General features: G+C 40.5%; 1 protein-coding gene across 1 annotated transcript in view; it reads left to right on the forward strand.

Annotated features, from left to right (window-relative positions):
* The window catches only part of LOC133446186 (contactin-associated protein-like 5), a 202,295-nt gene that overhangs the window by 98,151 nt on the left and 82,853 nt on the right, over positions 1 to 21,291 (forward strand). The window contains exons 9-10 of the mRNA XM_061724108.1: positions 8,407 to 8,550; positions 8,643 to 8,802. Coding sequence (XP_061580092.1) covers positions 8,407 to 8,550; positions 8,643 to 8,802 — 304 coding nt within the window. The remainder of the gene's footprint in view (positions 1 to 8,406; positions 8,551 to 8,642; positions 8,803 to 21,291) is intronic.

Consider the following 21,291-nt stretch of genomic DNA (forward strand, 5'->3'; position numbering starts at 1 on the left):
TCCGGCCTCAAGCTCCTTTAAGTCTAAAATAAAAACTTCACTTCAGTCTCAATCTTTGAATCGGCTTCTGAACACAAGGCACCAAACACAGACAGTCATCGATTAGAATCACAAGATATTTAGGATTAGACGAGCACTCAATCACAGAGCCTTCTCAGGTGGTGATGGGGGGAGGATTTACTGACCTTCTTTTGGCATTAGAGAACAACATTAATCTAGATTTGACGGGCTTTAAAATGAGTTTATGTCAATACAGATTTTGTCGGACAACTTTAAAAGCAAGCTGCAAAGCAAGCCCACTCCTGCTCTGGGAAAGAGCAGGAGTGGGTCTGGGTGTTGAACCATATATGACTGTGTCATCTGCATAACAATGAAAATGGACATTTATAACATTCTGGTCAATATCGTCAATGTAAAGACTAAATGGAAGTGGTCCTAAGATGGACCCCTGGGGTACACCATTAGTGACCGTCAGAAAACTAAAGGGAAAGCCTTAACACTGAATTCTGTTGGAGAGAACATTGTCAAACCAAACTATGTTTCGTCAATCCAATAAGTTGTTGCTTCAATATTTTAAGATCAACAGGATCAAATTCTTTAGTTAAAAATCAATAAACAGGCTGTCAAATGTTGTTGGTGGTCTAGTTTATTAATTAAACCATCTAAGACTTTTAATGCTGCTGTAGTTGTACTGTGGTGATTTTTTTTTTAACAGTTAAACTTGAGAGAGAATATTGTTTGTGGACAGGATTTATTTTGTCGTTTGGTTACAGAGGAGAGATTCAAGGACCTTAAAGACTAAAAGACATTTAGGCAAAGAAACAGAACCAAATATTCCATCAAATAATTTCAGCCAGCTTCCTTTGTGCCCTTTGTATTTGTCCATGAAAAGAAAAGCCAGTTCTTGGAGATAAACGGATAAGTGTGATTGTTTGGGGACATGAGACACTCAGCAGGTGCACTGAGCTGAAGGAGAGGACGACCACAGCTGAGAGACAACATTTCCGTTAATATCATTTACCTGAAGCTGCATTAGATTACCTGTCTGCAGTGGGACGCATCCGCCTTGGCTCTGCAGCCTTTCAGGACCCGGAGTCCTCTCATGTGAAGGATGATTTCACTGCAAATGGATTCAGCGCAGACATAATATGACACTCGTCTGATAGGAAGTTTCTCCTGCGTAATTTGTTCGTTAGTTTCATTAAGGTTCCTTGGGAGGATTTTTGGAGGTCACGGCTGAAATTATTATCGAGCTGAAGCTCCGATGGTTACAAATTCAGGCGGCTAAGAGGAGCATTATCATATCAAACACAGGGAGAGAAATCCCTGGATCAGGTCCGTGAATCTCCCTGATCCCGCGTGAACGCCCTGAACCGACATGGAGGTGGACGGGGGAGTAAAGTCCTTAATTATAGCCGAATTTGACATTATACCGCTGTGAAAATGATGTGCATTGCCCGCAACAACTAGAAATCTTCTCTGTGATGGATGTCCTGGAGACACAAACCAACATTGGGATGCAGCTGTGAAAACCAGACTTGCGGTAGATAAATGTGCTACCCTGGGTTACATGGACGCTGGATCAGGCTCAGGGTCAGTTCAAGTTGAAACACGCACCTGCAGCCGGTGGCCTGAGATGTATCACATGCTCCCTTTTAAAAAAAAAATCTGAACTGTGAAATTGTGATGTGGAAAAGCATATATTTTTGTTCCAATATTTCTGGGTGGCCAGAAAACAGGAGGGATGTGAAGAGTTTAATTTTCACCTTCCTCACCACCTTCCCTGCAAAATTACGACACCATCACAAACAGCAATATCAGTGGATATCATTAAACTGAGCCTCAGGGCTTCCAGCTATTTTTTTTTATTTTGTGTACTTTTTCAAAATTTAACCTGCGTTCACAGGTTTATGAAACCGTTTTGTTTCCTAGTTGGACAATAGAAGCATTTGGACCCCATCACTCTCTGCCTTGAAGGGTTTTAAAGCCCCAGTTAAAGCTGCAGCAATAACATGGAGACAGTTCAGGAGCGAGTCTTCTGTCCAAGTCGATTCTGCAAAGAAGAAAACACCTTTAACTCAAATCTGGACGCCCCCACAGAGGGAAACAACCCACAAAATGAGTTTTTGGTTCCCTCGCCTCAGATCAAATCCGTCGTCCTTCTCATCTGCTCTGGGGTTTTAACGACTGCGAAGTGACGCATCAGACTGGCTTTTGTCGAGACAGAAGGACAGCTCGAGGATTTGAAGTATATGCAAATATTTGATTCTTCTAAGCAGCAACAATCTGAGATCTGTTCGCTGTGTCGGAGGGGACGAGGCGACGGGAAGCTCGGATTAATGCTCTGCAGCAGCCGCTCGCGGCTGCGTTGCTTATGCCACCGAAAAGTCAAGTGAGTGAGGAGACAAGGACCGTGGCGCTCAATCCTCCAACAGAAAGGGCTGCTCTCTTAGCGACGTGCATCATTTTTTTTTCCCCCAACAGTCTGTGATGTTTTATGATTAACAAAACCAACTCCAATGATGCTTTTGGCATGACTGCCTGACCCTTGTAAGCCCCCGAGGCTTGAGGGTTGTCCGTCCGGTCCGGATGTTGATTTGTTCAGATTTCATTTCATTTCATTTTTATTTATTCTGGTCATGGAAATATGCAAAGAAAAATAGCAAGCAAGTAAAATGACAACACAATCAAAAACATATTCCAGAACCAGAAAGGAGCAGGAAGAAGAAAATCTTATTATACCTGCCCCTCCCTCAAAAGAAAACTGAACAATAATAACAGATGGTCTACACAATTACTTAATTAATATCACAAGAAAAGAAAAACAAGAAAATAAATTGTCTGTCTCCATACGCATATATTATATATTTAGACTATTTCATACATACATTGCTATTTTTTTCTCTTTAAATTTATATTTAAAATGAAATATGTTTATACAGCACTTTAAATCATAATTGAATGAATTCCATAACTTAATTCCAACAATTGAAGTGCTCATCTGCTTTAAGGTTTGTTACAACCAAAAACGTAATAATGGCCAATAACGTAATAACTGCCAATAACGTAATAATTTTGGCCATTTCAAATGTAATAAGGCCAATAGTGTAATAATGTGCCAATAATGTAATAAAACTTTTGAGCCAATAACGTAATAACTTTTTGCCGATAATGTAATAAGGCATTACATTATTGGCTGGTTATTACGTTATTGGCCTGGTATTAAAAAATTATTACAAAATTATTACATTATCGGCAAAAAGTTATTACATTATTGACTCAAAAGTTTTATTACATTATTGGCACATTATTACACTACTGGCTTTATTACATTTGAAATGGCCAAAATTATTACATTATTGGCAGTTATTACGTTATTGGCCGTTATTACGTTTTTGGTTGTAACAAGGTTGTTCGGGCAAATAAATGTTTAAAATTAAATTTTCTGCGACTATCTTCATTATTTAACGAAGATAGTCGCAGAAAATTTTGAAGATCAGCTGCAGCTTGAAGATGAAGCTGCAGCTGATGTTCAATACTGATCAGTTTATTTTTATTTCAGAGCACTTCACGGAGAAAGTAAACAGGATCAATACCAGACGAGCCAATCAAAAACAACCCAATTCACTATAATAGCTTTTAAATAATGCCTGTCTATAAAAGTAGCCTAGCTTTGGTAGCGACCAGCAGATTACACTGAATCTTCACTACATTGACTTCAACTCCTTTTGAATAGGGGAAACATCTCAGTCAGAATCGGTATCAGAATCATGGATGGGCACATCTGCCTTGAGCATTTGGGGAGTAAGAGGACAGAAAAGAGACGCCATGAAACAAAAACATGAGCCTCGGGATAACGCTAATGAAACACTAATGACCGTAATATCAGTCAATAACAGCATGGAGGGTACTGAGCATGAAGATCCAGACAGCTCACCCCAGTCACCTCTTCTAGCCCTCCAGGGGCGGACCGAGGCATTCCCGGGCCGGCCGAGAAACATAATCCCTTCAGTGTGTAATGGGACTGATCTGGGAACTCATCCCGGTTGCCCAGAACACCTCCCTAGAGGCTCCCTAAACAACCAGATGCCCCAGCAACCTCAACCGGCCCCCCTCGTTGTGGAGGAGCTAGGGATGTTAATAATTAATCGATTTTCGATTAATTGTCGTTATGAAATTACCCGATTAAAATTAACGATTACAATTAATCTATTTATTTATTTATTTTTTTCGTTTAATTTCACCAGCTGGTATTACGCCCGGACCACATTTAATGCGACACAACGCGCTGCGCCGCGCACATAAAGTTAGAAGAAAGAGACGGCGGATATGTTTGGTTTTAGTAACATGCTCAGGCAATGAGTCTGCAATGGCCCAGACGGGAGACACATGTAGCTCAGTGCTTAACTTTTATTTTTAATCCACTCTATATTCTTCTGGTTGTTCTCCGATATGCTCCCCTAAAGCCTGAATTATGGTTCCGCCTTAAATCGACGCAGAGCCGCCGCCGTAGCCTACGGCGTAGGGTCTGCGTTGTTGTAACGCGGAACCATAAATCAGCCTTCACCCGGTACATACATAGGTTTCTCTAAACATCTGTCCCCGCTACAGTTTTAACTAAAAGAAAAAGTGCTCCAATACAGCAGGTCTCATAATTTTATTTTGAACACTGCCAAAACTCTAACTTAAAACGTAACTAGAACTTAAAATTTGCTTGACACAAATGACACTATTATGGCTGCTGCTACTACTAATAGCCTTGAAGTGCACTTTATATTATATTCCTTGTGGTACAAAAATGTCTTTTTGTTACTTTTGTATCAAATAAATATTTGATTAAGGAATACATTAAAATGTCCTTTGTATTTTATATAAGCAAAAAAAATTATGTTTGTATCTCAGATGGGGGAAAAACGCCGCTTATCAACTAATCGATGATCGATCCATAAGGTTATCAACTGTCAATTAATGAAATAATCGATAATTTGCATCCCTAGGAGGAGCAGTGACTCTCCTCCCAGTTTCTCTCAAAATGCCTGAATTTCTCTCACAGAATCGACTCACAGAATCGGCAGGAAAATTGATCGACCAGTAAACGGAGGGCGTTTCTGTCTCTTTGCTGTAACAAAACCATGCAAAACCAAACGTGATCAACGCCGCAGCAGTTTTCCGACTCGTCCTCCTCAAGGACCTCGGTGGAGACGATCCATCAATGTCGCCATATTCTGAAGCACGGGGCTCATCATTTGTTGAACGCGGTCCAAACAGCATGTAATGATTCCCTCGAGCGCCATCCTCAAGTAACACTCGAATGCTGCAGAAACCAGGGAGGAACTCATTTAACGGTCCAAAATGTAATTTTGGACCGTTTTACAGTTTAAGAACGTATGAAGAGACGTTTATGCCGACACGGATACTGGGAGCGCTGGCGAATTTCATCGGAAGACTTCTGCTTTCACACGATCACAAGTGTGGACAATTACGCAGCCTCGTCCTTCAAAGGAGATCATTGTGGGATTCTAGAGACTTGACTTTCAACTTTGTTGGAGACGAGGAATTCATTTAGTTTATTGTGTTTACAGAACACAGTTTGTTGCGAGTGAGACGTGAAAGCTCTTTTCACTCAGCGGGATGAGCAGGATTTAGTTTCAAAGACGGGGGATGATTTCAGCCACAGAAGGGATTTTGTTAAATAAAAACCGGTTCTGAAGCGCTTGTTCCAGCCACATGTAATCTGAGTGATCTTTTTAATTAGATCCGCCAAACCAAAGGTGATCATTTGGCTGGTTGGATCCAATTTTAGCTTTTCCAAGCAGCTCCTAATTTCTGAGAGAGGAAAAAAAAAGCCCATCTACAGTCGTGTGGTTAAGTGCAATAAAAATATTCATATATTTGTTGATATCTCGGTACTATTCCACAGCTCCACATTTGCATACAACATGAAAGTGATAAAAAAATACCTTCAGACTTGACAGAAAGGTGGCAGCGGAGGAGGGAGAGTCTGTGGCGGAGGAGGCTGGAAGCTCCAGAAATTTCTCTGCCGTCATCAGAAATACTGGCAGCAATTAAACAAAAAGAAAAGAAAACAGAGTTAAAGTGACCCCGTCCCCCCGTAAAGAAAAAAAGAATAGAAATGTTTATTCCAAAGCAAAGAAGGTTGCAGAAAAAATTATTCGTAGATGCAGTTATAAGGACTGTTTAACAGGCAAAATAAATTCAAACTAATGGCTTTTATATGCTGGAATGTGAAAATAAACACTGCTTTCACATGAAAAACACTAAAGCTTTATTTTTATTTTCACACTTAACCCCCCCTTACACACACTCCAGAAACAAACAAAGAGGTTGTGGCGGATCCTGAGTTTCTGCTTCCACAAAACAGCTGTATTTTGATTATTATTTTTTTTTTATGCTTCGCTGCCTCCGTTGCTGGGGGATTGAATTTGTCAAAGGAGTAATGAGATGAGACGATTACAAGCTGCACACTGATTAAAATAACTCTTTAAAGGAACAGGGGTCTTTAAGGTTCCGTCCACTTTAACCCTTTACGCCTGGCCTACTCTCAGGCTTTTGTTTTTAAAGGAAGATTGTCCCTTGGGGCTCCCGGAAGAACATTATGAACTATTATATGAACAACATGCAGCAAATGGTCTTCAACTTTTGGGCCAGGTTTCTTTCATGCACTTACAGTATACAGGGTGAGCATGGATTGGCATGTGACATGTGGTGTAATGTGACTGCAAATCGTTTCCTGAATGGAAACGAAACGCTGGTGTGGATGGGGATCGGTTTGACCTTGAAGCATTGTTTCTTGAGGAAAACGGACGTATCCCGAGGAGCTGCTGCCGTTTGAAAAAGGCCCAGGGCTGTTGGAGTTCTGGGTGCTGCTGGCTGAAAGGGACCTTGGGAGAGGAATTTTCCCCCCCGGCGTTTGAAGCAGGCCTGAATCAAAGCCCCATTAGCAGAACAATGAATGGAGCCACACATCCAGCAGCACTAGAGGGAGATCTGTTGAACATCAGCAGAGTGAAACGTGCTCCACAAGCAAACATCAAACAGCCTGAGGAGAAAGAAGAATATTCTAGATGATGTTTTAAATGCAGTGAACGTCGGTGCGATCTGTGTTTTTAATCTTTAACTTCTATGCAAGGGTTTAGCTTTAGGCTTTTATTAAATGCACATGATTTGGAAATGTTATCAGTTAGTCACACTGATATTGATTTGATTGATTGAAATTCTTTATTCAGTCACTTCACCAAACAAACATTGAATACAAACATTATCAAAATAAAATAGTGACTGAAAAGGCACAGGCAGAAGCATAGTGCTTATATTAATGCATGTCCTACATACCAACAAACAATAGCAAAACTAATCCAGAAAAAACAGAAAAGGAGGACCAATAAGGTTTATATATATCCTTCATACATATCCTTTTATATGCTTTCATATATATATATATATATACATATATATATACTTCTATATACACATAATAATATACAAAATATAAAAAAAGCATACCCATACACAACATATACATACATATACACATACATACATATATACATATACATATATACATATGCACATATATACATACATACATACATATACATACACACATACATACATACACATATATACACACACACATATACACACCCATATATGTATACACATAAACATCAAAGAACAGCAGCAAACAAAAACAAATATTAACCTTTGTAACTTTGAAAGATTGCTCTACAAATCTTTTTTTTATAAACTGAAAATGAGCTGCACATTCGTAAATCTATATTAGCTTCATTCCAGAATTTAACTCCCACAACAGATATACATCTCCTTTTAGTCTCTTTTCTAGCTTTTTGTATTACAAATTTACAAACAAAACGCAAATTATAATTTGACTCATATACTAAGAAAAAACGTTGTACACAGACAGGGAGTAACTTTAATCTAACTTTATACATTATTTGCATTATTTTATAATAAACCAAATCATAAAATTTCATAATATGGGATTTTATAAATAATTGATTTGTATGTTCATAATATCCTACCCTATTAATAATACGTATGGCTCGTTTTTGTAATAGCACTATAGCATTTACTGTTGTCTTATACGTCGAGCCCCAAACTCCTACACAATATGATATATAAGGTAATATTAATGAACAATAAATTAAATGTAGTGCTTTATGATTTAATATATTTCTAGACTTATACAGGATTGCTATTGACTTTGAAATCTTTCCTTTTATGTATCTAATATGTTGTTTCCATGTTAATTTACAATCAATAACAACCCCTAAGAATTTTATATCAGATACTCTTTCAATTTCAGAATCACATATTTTTTTGAGAATCATCTCAGGACTAATATGCATGTGAAACATTGTTTAGGGCGCACGGTGAACGATGGGATGTGGCACTCGGTGAGCGTCACCAGCCGGGATCTTCAGATCCTCCTGACTCTGGACGGCGAAGCCTCCTCCAACATCGAGCTGTGGGAACACGTGGAATCGAGAGGCAGCTTCCACTTCGGAGGTCAGTGAGTTCCCACGCCGCGGCTGTCATCCACACCGTCTCTGAACATTTCCTGCAACTGACGCAAATGTTGCCTCTTTATGTCCGTGCAGGCTGTCCTCCCATGGAGTGTCGGGTCCAGACGCCGGCATTTCAGGGCTGCATGCAGCTCATTTCCATCAACAACCAGCCAGTGAATCTGAGTCTTGTGCAGCAAGGATTGCTGGGAAGTTATAATGAGCTTCAGTTTGACGCGTGCAACATGAAAGACAGGTAAAGTAGTGGCTGAATGTCTTGCCTCCACTTTAATTAATTAAGAAGACGGTTCTCACACAGAGCTGACGTTCAACAACCAAGGTCTGACTGTTGAATGTCAAACGTTGTCAAAGTTGGCAGCACAGAGGACTTGCTCTCGCTGTTAATTTGAGGGCGGCCGCATGTTGTCTGCCCGGCGGCCTGAAAGTCCCTGACATGCTGTCCTGTAGAGACAAACAAGCTGACTGGATCGCCCAATTAAACCTTTTCTAGCTGACGACTATGCTAACGAGCCGCTCCCTACTGTCCTGGGTGGCGTGCTCCCCCTCATTATCCCGCACAGCTGGGGGCCCCTGCAGACCCACCGGCTCCGCTAACGTCTACATCCAGAGGGGAGCGTTTCTAAGAGCGTAACAAACATGCAAACTGCCACTTTCTGCCGTGTTTGCCCCGAGGAAGATCTTCTCCTTTGTCAGATATCAGACTACCTGCTTTCTGAGCCCAGCTTGTTCACAGTTGGAGGAAATGCAAACATAACTGCCTGTTATGTCAGTAGGAAAAGACAGAATGATGGAAGGGGATGTTTTATTTTCCCAAGCAAAGCAAGAGTAATGTGTTGGTTGTTGTTTCATCACATCTAATGTATCGAGGGATGAGAGAGGTGCCGATTGAGAGAGAAAGTCAAGTCTGGGTTCTTCTGAGCGAGGATTCTGCTGAAAGGATTACCTCTCTGGAGTATTTCTCCAAACTGGCAACTCTCCGATTCTCTATCCCTCTAGCCTGGGGGGGATTTCAAAAAATGTTTTGAGGGAATGTGAAAAATATCCACCACGACAGTTTGGGGTCTGCATGCAAATGTGTTGCTCCAGCAGGTTTTGCACCTGTATTGATTGGGTTCGGACCCGATACAGCAGACCTACAAATGTCAGCCTGGAGCGCTCCCTTCATTAACGTAGATGGCAAAACACAAGCTGCACAAGTAAAATTTAAACTTGTGCGTGGAGGAATACTCGGTGAGTGCATCTCAGCTTCAGAGCGGTTCAGTGTTTTGGGGGCGGAGCCTGTTCCAGCTGTCATACACCTGGGCAGGTTATCGGGACTACATGCACATTCACCACTATGGCTCGTTTAGACTCCCCAGACATCCTGACATGCGTGACTTTGGACTGTAGGAGGTAGGTATCGATTTTAAATCGTAATCGCGATTATGTAATTAGAACGATGTTAAAACGTGAAAATCGTAAAATCGATTTTTCACTTTTTTTTTTTAACCTTGTCTGCACACATATTAATGATTGATACCATATTAATGATTGATGGAAATACCTCTCAATACCTGCGACAAGTGCCCCATCGGAGAGGCTCTTTAGTGTAGGAGGGGGCGTTGTAACATGCCACTGGGCATCCCTCAAGCCAGATGCGGTAGACCGGCTCGTGTTCCTTTCAAAAAACTTGCAAATGTGAATAGCAAATGTAATGACTGACATTACACACCTCTACCTCCTTCATGGGTTGCATTATTATTTAGCATGCAAAGACCCAGTTTAGTTTAATTAGAAAATGTCATGTTTTATTTAATTGGAAATATAACTTACTGTATGTTTGCAAGTGCTGATTTGCTGATTTTTTTTTTTCAGAGATAAAACTTTATATTTTATTATATTTTTTAAAACTTTTTTTCAACTTATTTTACAGAGTTTTGCAATTTAATCATTCATTTTTGGTTTAATAAGAGCAAAGTTTGCACTTAAAGCCCAATGGGGCAAATGTTCAATTAAAAAACAGCATATTTGAATATCATTTCTTTGCCTTTTGTCAATTCACAAAATAATCGTAATCGTAATCGAAAATCGGATTTTGAGAGAAAAAAATCGAGATTTTATTTTTGGGCAAAATCGAACAGCCCTAGTAGGAGGTTATACCCACCAACAGGGGAGATGGAAACAATGGATCTTAATCAAGAACATAAATGTTTGGTATTAAGAGCAGGCCTCATGTTTTCATGCTCAGATATTCTCCTTCTTACTCACAAAACTCACAACTCAAATTGGGCTGTTTGCATTATTATAACCCTGAATATGAGCCCATTGGGACCGTACATGGCAAAGCATCCTGTGAGCTCCGATCACAAGTGGCCGCTACTTAGCACGTGTTCAGACGCTGCACTGAAACGCGTAACCAAATGGGTCCTGAGTGACCTGAGTGCACTTCATGAAAATAAACAAACTTTTTCCTGCAAACACCAAATGTTGTTATTTTTAAATCACCAGATGCAGCAGTTTAAAAATAACTGGATGTAACTCAGACAATAGAATAACAATAAACAGGACATAAGATGAAAAAGATCCGCCACAAACTTTTTTTTCCCAAACTGTACTGAATATGTGAAAGGATATTTATAGAATATGCATACGGCATAAGAATATGTTTAATAGGCTACAGATTTGGTGGCATACTATACAGGGAAAGGTTTCCTGCAAACATGGGGGAGAAATTAATGACGGCGCCTTTATAGTTATTTATTTGCGAGTTAATGAGCCATTTCCTTAGTTGATGAATTAAGTTTATTAGAACCTCTCATTGGAGGCCTTCCTGGTCAGACCTCAAGGAAAATGTAGATGCCCATCCCAGACGAACGCGTCAGGAAACGTCCGAGGGAGATGCTAACTAACTCCCAGCCCAACGCTGGCTGTTTTTGTGTGCCTTCGTTGCATGAAAAGCTTTCCTTAGGACGTAACAGAAGCAACGCTTCCGTCTTGAGGCAACAGACCCACGGTTTAGTCGAATGACATCCGACATCACTCTGTTCACAGTCAGCGTTCACCTTTCACAGTTCTGACTAAACGTGTACCCTCACTCATGGTGTTCAAACAATCTGCACCGACATCAAAACTCATAGAAACTAAGAAAACTAAAACGTATAGAGGAAACATGTACATTTGATCTTGGTAACCTTTGTTACCTGAAGCTCAGTTACAGCAGCAGCCAGTGCTGCGGCTGCCAGGCGTGTCCCAAGCGAGACCAACATGGGTTTGGGTCTGGTGCTTAATGTTCCACGTGTGGGCTAAATATAGTTGGCTAGTACTGACATGGGATAGGCCAGGTGCTGTGAGGGCCCGGCGTGGGCCAAGGGCCCTAATAACATGAGGGGATGGATCGTGTCTGGTGTTTACGTCGATGTTGTCAGTCCAAAGTAGGGCTGTTCGATTTTGCCCAAGAATAAAATCTCGATTTTTTTCTCTCAAAATCCGATTTTCGATTACGATTACGATTATTTTGTGAATTGACAAAAGGCAAAGAAATGATTTCAAATATGCTGTTTTTTTATTGAACATTTGCCCCATTGGGCTTTAAGTGCAAACTTTGCTCTTATTAAACCAAAAATGAATGAATAAAGTGCAAAACTCTGTAAAATAAGTTGAAAAAAAAGTTTTAAAAAATATAATAAAATATAAGGTTTTATCTCTGGAAAAAAAAAATCAGCAAATCAGCACTTGCAAACATACGGTAAGTTATATATCCAATTAAATAAAACAAGACATTTTCTAATTAAACTAAACTGGGTCTTTGCATGCTAAATAATAATGCAACCCATGAAGGAGGTAGAGGTGTGTAATGTCAGTCATTACATTTGATATTCACATTTGCAAGTTTTTTGCAAGGAACACGAGCCGGTCTACCGCATCTGGCTTGAGGGATGCCCGGTGGCATGTTACAACGCCCCCTCCTACACTAAAGAGCCTCTCCCATGGGGCACTTGTCGCAGGTATTGAGAGGTATTTCCATCAATCATTAATATGGTATCAATCATTAATATGTGTGCAGACAAGGTTAAAAAAAAAAAAAGAAAAAAAAAATTTTTTTAAATCGATTTTACGATTTTCACGTTTTAACATCATTCTAATTACATAATCGCGATTACGATTTAAAATCGATTAATCGAACAGCCCTAGTCCAAAGAAAACTGCAAGTATGGACCAAGTTTGTTTTTTTCTATATGGGTCATTACTGATGTCATACCTACAAGCAATAATGATAATATTAAGGATAAAATAAAGTTAAATAACTTATTTAGTCTTCTGAATTTAGTTAAAGAGATTAAGCAGGTGCTACGCAGCTACACAACTGTACACACATACACACATACACAAACTACACTCAGAACAATGTGCATAAATGAAAAATATACATGTATGTATGTGTGTATATATATGTATGTATGTATGTATGTATGTATGTATGTATGTATGTATGTATGTGTGTATGTATGTATGTATGTATGTATGTATGTATGTATGTATGTATGTATGTATGTATGTATGTATGTATGTATGTATGTATGTATGTATGTATGTATGTATGTACTGTATGTATATATATGTATACTGTATATGTGTATATGTATGGTGAAGCACACAACGGCAGTTATCAACATCAAAAGTAAAAGACATAAACAAGCAGAATATTTCCTCCCCACAGTTCAACAAAGGTACATATAGACGCCTCGGACTTATTTAAAACCAGGCATTCACAGCAGCCAGATTCCTGAGATTCAACTCATTAAATGTCTTGTTTTCTGCCTCAGTTCAGGCTTTATAAAAAGATACGAGACATGCATCTTGGGAACATGGTAACTTTCTCTCGCTTCTCAGAAGGCGACGTCTGTAAGTACGGTAAGCAAGATGGGAGCAGACAAAGAATACCTCAGTAGATGAAAACATTGCAGCAAAGCCAAGCATCTGGCCCGAATGACGAATATTTTTTTAAGGTTTGTGGTAACACAAGCGTTCCAAGGATTTAGGAAAAAGCTCCGATCATTTTCAGGCCTGCTTAATCGGCACTATGCATTATTCCAAAAAGTACATAAATAAATGATGTAACACCTAATTAGATGTTCTAAATTCATAGAAACTTCTTCAGTTGTTCACTCTGGAGGGAGTCCAGAACCTCGGCAAAGACAAACGAGCTGGAGACGAGCCCATCGTTGTTCGGATCCGCAGGGTCAAACGTCTTAAATGACGGAGGAAGCCAAGCAGATTCCCACGAAGTGGGTTGTTTTCAAGGAGAGTTTTAAAAGACGAGCTGTAATAAAAGCTGGCGCCGGGGGCTTAAAAGTGATGCTCCAAATGACCCTGCTGATTTTGTCTGAGAGCGCCTGCACCTCTGAGACCGCCGCTGCCTTGGAACTAGTAGGAGCCGGTTCAGCCGGCACAGAGGGATCGTACGAGGGAACGACACAGGAACGGATAAGGAGGTGCTCGTTAAAACAAGCCTTTCACTGAGGTTTTGTAAGGCGTTGGTGCTGAATGGCCAGAACTCTTCAGCATTTTCATGGGCTTCCAGATCTTTGAGTGTCTAGTTTGTTTTGGAGAGGAGGCAAGGAGCTCTGGGTTCTTTGCTGTTTCATAGATAATTAGTGATGCACCGAAATGAAAATTTGTGGCCGAAACCGAAACCGAAAATAATAATAAACACTTGGCCCAATACCGAACAATACCGAACATGGTTCTTCGCAGTTTTTCATTTATTTTGCCAATTTTTTCACCATTGCATAAATCAAATAAATTTGATTTAGGCATGCTTTTAAAAGAAAAAAATCTTTTACAAAATTACAAGGTAGAAAACATTTGTTTAACATAAAAAACTGAAAATTTTTTAATTTCCCAGCATTTCTTAAATATTCCAGCAGACATTATACCAGCAAAGAACAATAACTTAAAATAAATAAATTAGCAAAATACATTTTTTGGCCATCTTTGAGCTTACGTTAGGCTTAACTGACTGAACATTGTAACATAGGCCTTAAAACAATAAAAATGCATTAAAGCGCTCAGGGATTTTTATCATTTCAAATGATAAATCAAACTTGTAGCTGAAAGACTTTGCAGATGTGCCCCTCTAGATATTTGAGCAGAACATTCATTGCAAACAGCCATTCTTGTATTATTCTTTGCCACTCTAAAATACTTCCACACTGTTGACATGTTTGCACCGCACCACTTCACTCCACGCTCTTCATTGTTTGATTTCGTCATCTAAACGCACCTGTAATAGATTGATTTATGTTGTTTGTGTGGTGCGCAACAGTTACGGGACGGAGCGGCCAGTCTATTTCCTTATATTACAAGGTCGTTATTAATTGTTCGGTTTTTTTCCCACTTATTCCACCGAACACCGAAAGTGTTTTTTTGCCATTTTCGGCCGAACAATTTCGGTTACCGAACAATCGGTGCATCACTATAGATAATGTCTGTAATTCTCGGGCAGAAAGAAGAAATTCTCATCCCAAACATATTTCATGGCTTATATTTTCACGTCAAATCCAAAAGTAGTTGGTACAGCGGCATGTTTAATGCTACAAAGCAAAAGGAGGTGATGGACAGGTGATGGACAGGCGATTGCAGCAACGAGTCGGTATAAAAGGCTGTATCCATGAAAGGCCGAGGACCAGAAAACATGCTCCACTTTGCCGGTGAATACGTGCAAAAGTCATTGAAATGTTCAAAAAAGAGTGTTTCTTAAAAAACCAGAAAGCAGCGGATTCACATATTTCTTCTGCAGCAGCGGAGAGTCCTTAACGATTCAGTGAATCGGGACGAGCTTCTGTGTGTATAAAAGGAGAAGGATGCAGGCCAGAGCTGGATGTACTGGCATCCTCTCCTCGTCTCTCACAGCAGCTAACGTCATGTCCTCTTTCACTCCTGCTGGTAATATCTTCAACGCTCTAGGAGTTCTGGTTATGAGACGTAACCTGACCCGGCTTTGTCTATTTTTTATAGACGTATGAGCAGCAACGTTCGTCCACCACACAAGCTAAATTACTGTATTTTCTGCATATAAGCCGCATCCGCTCTATTTTTTAAAAAATTATAAAAAAAAAGATATACAAGCCTTACCTGCATACAAGCCACATCCGCTCTATTTAAAAACAAAGATATGCAAGCCGCATATATTTATGTTGTTAGATTAGATATTTACTACATGTACAGAAGGATTTTGAACTGTAAATGATGTACATGTTTGTACCTAAATAGATCCTTTCCTAACAGTGTCTTTTAACACGGCAGCAACTTTGCTGATTAAAACAGGACAGAACCAAGAGAAAATAACCGGTATTTATTTATCTATTTATCTGTTTGAAATCTGCTTCTACCTACTTCTATCTGCTAAAGAAGAAGTAGCGTATTCTTCTTTGCATTTATTTTGTATAAGCTTTGTATAAGCCGCATGGTTCAAAACAAAAAGTTAAAAAAGTAGCGGCTTATAGTCCAGAAAATACGGTAATCACATATCTTTGACTGAAGAAATCATTGTCAATGTCTTAAATTATCAGGCCGATCTTAGGAGACTTGGATGAGGAGGAAGCTGGTACTGGTCCTGAAGTTTCTGAAGTTCAATTTAAAATCTATTACGTAATTTCTTATTTGCATTTTTACAATTTTTTGCATTTTTTTACAATTTTGCAATTTATACGGTCCTACATTTTTCAGATTACAGGTTATTTAACAAATAAACACTGAGGATAACATGACCAGAACAGTTCCAGCGCCGTGACGCAGATAAGAATGTTTCCATTTTATCTGTTTCTCTAGCTGAAATAGGAGCTTTTACAGAGTCCAATAGCTGCAGGGTGAAAATATGTCCTGCAGCGTTCCTGCAGCCAGAGGCAACGAGCCTGCGTCTGCTCTGACGTCCTACCGCGAAGGCTTGCTCGGGCCGAGGAGGATGGATGCCTAACAGATGTCAAGCGTCCGCCTCTCAGACTGCCCTGTGGAGACTCCTCTCAAACATTTGTACATCGTGCAGACGAGCATATGTAGCACTAACCCGACGATCACAAAGGACCGGACAGCTGCGCGAGGACGGGCAGAGACCCCGTCTCTATGTTTCCACCATATTCTGCTCTCGGTGCTGCACGTTACTGCTCACCACCTCCTTCAACCCCGCCCAATAACCTCTAAAAGATGAAAAGCAATGCGAACATGTCGCCCTCCTTGAAGGTGCTGGGAGCTTTGTGTGTAATTGCCTCATTAAATATTCATGGCCGGCATGGAAAGAAACATTCGACTACGTACGACACAAGCAGACGCAAACAGAGATTAGCATTCAGCTGGAGTCATGTTGGTGTCCGCCTCACAAATGAAAACCCACCAATTACACTGTTTAAGTATTTAGCCCTGAGTCGGTCTCCAGCAGCGCTGAGTCACCGGATGCTGCGGTTGCCTCACCTGCTGCCTGCCAGCTTCACTTATTTTCAGGCTGCCGCGCAGCAGGAGGAAACACTGCGTTAATTTGTTAAAAGGACGCCTTTTAAGCAACAAAACAAAAGAATCTTTGTTTACAAACCTGCTACATGCCTCTGATGCCACATTCTTCACAATGTTCGTCTTCATATTCACAATAGAAAAAACACAGGTCTCAGTTAAAGGCTGGTATTTATCTGCTAAAATGTGGAAATTACCTAGACCTCAGATTCTTTACCTGAAGTGTTTTGAAGAAAAAGTAATGACCTTCAGTCAGAAGTTGCACCATGAAAATGTTTGGACCCCGTGCAGCAAGAGTAATGAGGTGGATTAAACAAATATAAATATCAACTCTACTGTACATCAGCAGGCTGGAGGCAGAGCTGAAAATCCGACAGCAGTTGTGAGTGAATGAACTTCCTGCTGCTTTTGCTGGAACAATCTGCAACAGCAGTCAAGCTCAGCTGGACCCTGTTAACATCTGCTGCCGTCACCCAGCTACAGACTGGAGATCCGTTATTCAGACTGGCCGTTCCCTCAACAGCGATCCCAGATGAAGTGAATGATTTTTCCAGCTGTTCACAACTTTGTTACTTTTAAATGTAATAAAACGGTCAAAGTAGTTTATTTGGTCAATGCGACGGACATGGCAGCTCTCTCCATCACAACTGGAGGCGTGTTTAAATGAAGATGCAAGGAAATTAAAAGTAGTCACACTCTGATCTCTGGTAGATCTAAAGTAACTTTCTAATCAGCATAACTCGGCAAGCCTGTAATTATTTCTGAACAGCAAGGACAAAGACTCCCAAGGACAGGCTCTTCCTGAAAATGAGGCTCCTCGTCAGGTTCCTCGTTTTCAGGAGAAAGGCTCTTTCTGAACACGAGGGTCCTCCTCAACATAGAGCTCTTCCTGAAAACGAGGCTCTTCCTGAAAACGAGGCCCCTCCTGAAGTTTAGTTTAGTTTAGTTTAGTTTATTTAGCACATAACATAAAAAAAAGAACATTACACAAGTAAGTTCAGTTAAAAGAAACTGTGCAGGGAGGAGCAAGCAAGCCAGTAGGCTTATGAGGAGCCCCCACCTAATAACATTTAACAAAATCCTTATGAGGATATAGAATCATAAAAATAAAAATAAATCATAAAAATTGCATGTAGAACATGAATGAAAATAAAATAATAAAAAAAATTAAAGCTGCAAGCAGCGATGAACGGGCCCTCGCACTCACGGCCACCGCCCCCCATAAGCATATCAGAAATGACACCACCCATGACTTCCTATGTCAAACCATTCAAAAGTTATGGCAGAAAAAAGGAACAACCAATCAGAAGAAGGGGCGGGGCTAATTCAGGCCAATGAAGGTCAAGGACTCCATACAGAATCTGATGACACCACCCACGACTCTCTATGTCAAACCATTCAAATGTTATAGCAGGAAATAGGGACAACCAATCAGAAGAAGGGGCGGGGCTAATTTTCACCAATTATGGTCAAGGACTCAATACCGAGTCCCATGACACCACCCACGACTCTTTATGTCAAACCATTCAAAAGTTATTGCAGAGAAAAGTATTCCAGGGGACGCTGTTGAGCCGTTAGGCCACGCCCATTAATGCAAACCATGAAATATCAATTTATCAAAACAAATTATCAATTGTCTCTTGCATGCAAAATTTGGTGATTTTTGGAGAACTATCAAATATGGACAATCAGATGAAGGGGAGGCACGCTTTTTGGCGTCTAGCATCGCCACGGTAACACTTTTGAAAGAGAAAAGTAATGCGCGTAGTCGCAGGATGGAGACGCACATTTTGATGTATAACACACCTGGGTTCACGTTACGGTTCGGGCCGTATTAATTGCCGAAGGAATGGCATAAATTGCGCCAAAATTACACAATTAATTAAAAATGGCTGACTTCCTGTTCGGTTTCGCCCATGGCGCCAAGAGACTTTTCTTTAAGTTGCGACATGATACAGGTGTGTACCGATTTTCGTGCATGTACGTCAAACCGTATTGTGGGGCTTGAGGCACAAAGTTTTCCGGGGGGCGCTGTTGAGCCATTTTGCCACGTCCATTAATACAAACCATGAAATATCAAATTTATCGCCAGGCCTGCCTTGCATGCAAAATTTGGTGACTTTTGGGGAACTATCGAATATGGACCAATCAGATGAAGGGGGGGTGCGCTTGTTGGCGTCTAGCGTCGCCACGGTAACACTTTTGACAGAGAAAAGTAATGCACGTAGTCGCAGGATGGAGACGCACATTTTGATGTATAACACATCTGGGTTCACGATACGGTTCGGGCCGTATTAACTCTCGAAGGAATGGCATATATTGCTCCAAAATTACGCGATTAATTCAGAATGTTCAAAATGGCCGACTTCCTGTTCCGTTTTGGCCATGGCGCCAAGAGACTTTTCTTTAAGTTGCGACATGACACAGGTGTGTACCGATTTTTGTTCATGTACGCCAAACCGTATTGTGGGGCTTGAGGCGCAAAGATTTTTCTATCTGAACCAATCAGATGAAGGGTGGGCGCGCTTTTTGGCGTCTAGCATCGCCACGGTAACGCTTTTGAAAGAGAAAAGTAATGCGTGGTGTCGCAGGATGGAGACGCACATTTTGATGTATAACACACTTGGGTGCACGTTACGGTTCGGGCCGTATTAATTGCCGAAGGAAGGCATACATTTCGCCAAAATGACACGATTAATTCAAAATGGCCGACTTCCTGTTCGGTTTCTCGACATGACGCCAGGAGACTTTTCTTTAAGTTGCACCATGATACAGGTGTGTACCGATTTTCGTGCATGTATGTCAAACCGTATCGTGGGGCTTGAGGCACAAAGTTTTCCGGGGGGCGCTGTTGAGCCATTTTGCCACGCCCATGAATGCAAACCATTAAATATAAAATTTTTCGCCAGGCCTGACTTGCATACAAAATTTGGTGACTTTTTGGGCACGTTTAGGGGGGCAAAAAGGCCCTCCTTCCGTCAGAAGAAAAAAGAAAGAAAGAAAAAAAATTCCTACAGATACAATAGGGCCTTCGCACTGAAGGTGCTCGGGCCCTAATAATAATAATAAAAAAAAAAATTAAAAAAAATTACTGTACACATGATCATGAAAATATGAGTATTAAGCTGAACAAATGGCAACACAGAATATGAAGTGCAAAAGAACATTAAGAGCTTTCTTGACTACATTTTTGAATTAAATGCTCTCTTGAGCGACTTTTGAACATGGATAGGGACCTACAATGTTTTGCAATATGGTACCAACTATTCCAGACTTTGACACCTCTAAAACAAGGCTCCTCCTGAAAACGAGGCTCTTCCTGAAAATGAAGCTCATCCTGAAAATGAGGCTCTTCCTGAACACGAGCAGATTTGGCTCAAGTGTTTTGTGATTGGTTGAATCTCTGGAGGCCTTCTCATGGGCGGAGCCAACAATGCACCGATCTTGGTGATCAGACACACACACTTCCAACATATTCATTTGTCTATTCTAATTAATCAGTTTCAACATTTTCCTTAAATGGATATCAACACCTTCAATTCTCAACATGAACTGAATCAGAATGAGAATATGAACATAAACAGCACAACAAACCTTACAGGATATGTCTGTTCAGTATATACTCCTATTAATACACCTTTTAATACACAAGCAACGTTCCAATGTTACAGATGGGATTTCTTTCACTCGTGTTAATATTGTTTGTTTGTATCATGCCTGTTTAATTAGTGTAGGTGTGAGACGTACGGTAAAATGCAAACTGAGGTTAGAAAAGATCTGCAGCCACAACATAAAAAACTTCACAATATTGTCACCAAACCAAACTAAATTTGCCACCATATTGGCCACCAGTTTGGGCTGCGCAACAGAATACATCTAATTAGGTTCCTCCAGCAACAAAGGCCCGTTGATTGTCAGAACAACACTCTTTTCACAAATCACGGTACAAAACAGGGAGATGGTAACGAGCTGAGTGAAATCATCTGGTTCACACTCAGCTGCCACACCGCTCTGCCTATGAGCCAAAACCACACTCCATCACACCGATCATCTGTCGAACCGATCCGTTTCTGCATGAGAGGCTTTCAAGTCTCAAAGAAACAGAGCATTCAAGTGTGAGACCGCAGGTATAATCACTGCTGTAAAATACACACACACACACACACACACACACACACACACACACACACACACACACACACACGCACTACCCCCTCTAGCAGCACAGGCCGTTTACTAACCA

The sequence above is a fragment of the Cololabis saira genome, chromosome 6, assembly GCF_033807715.1.
Source record: "Cololabis saira isolate AMF1-May2022 chromosome 6, fColSai1.1, whole genome shotgun sequence".
NCBI classification, from domain to species: Eukaryota; Metazoa; Chordata; class Actinopteri; order Beloniformes; family Belonidae; genus Cololabis; species Cololabis saira.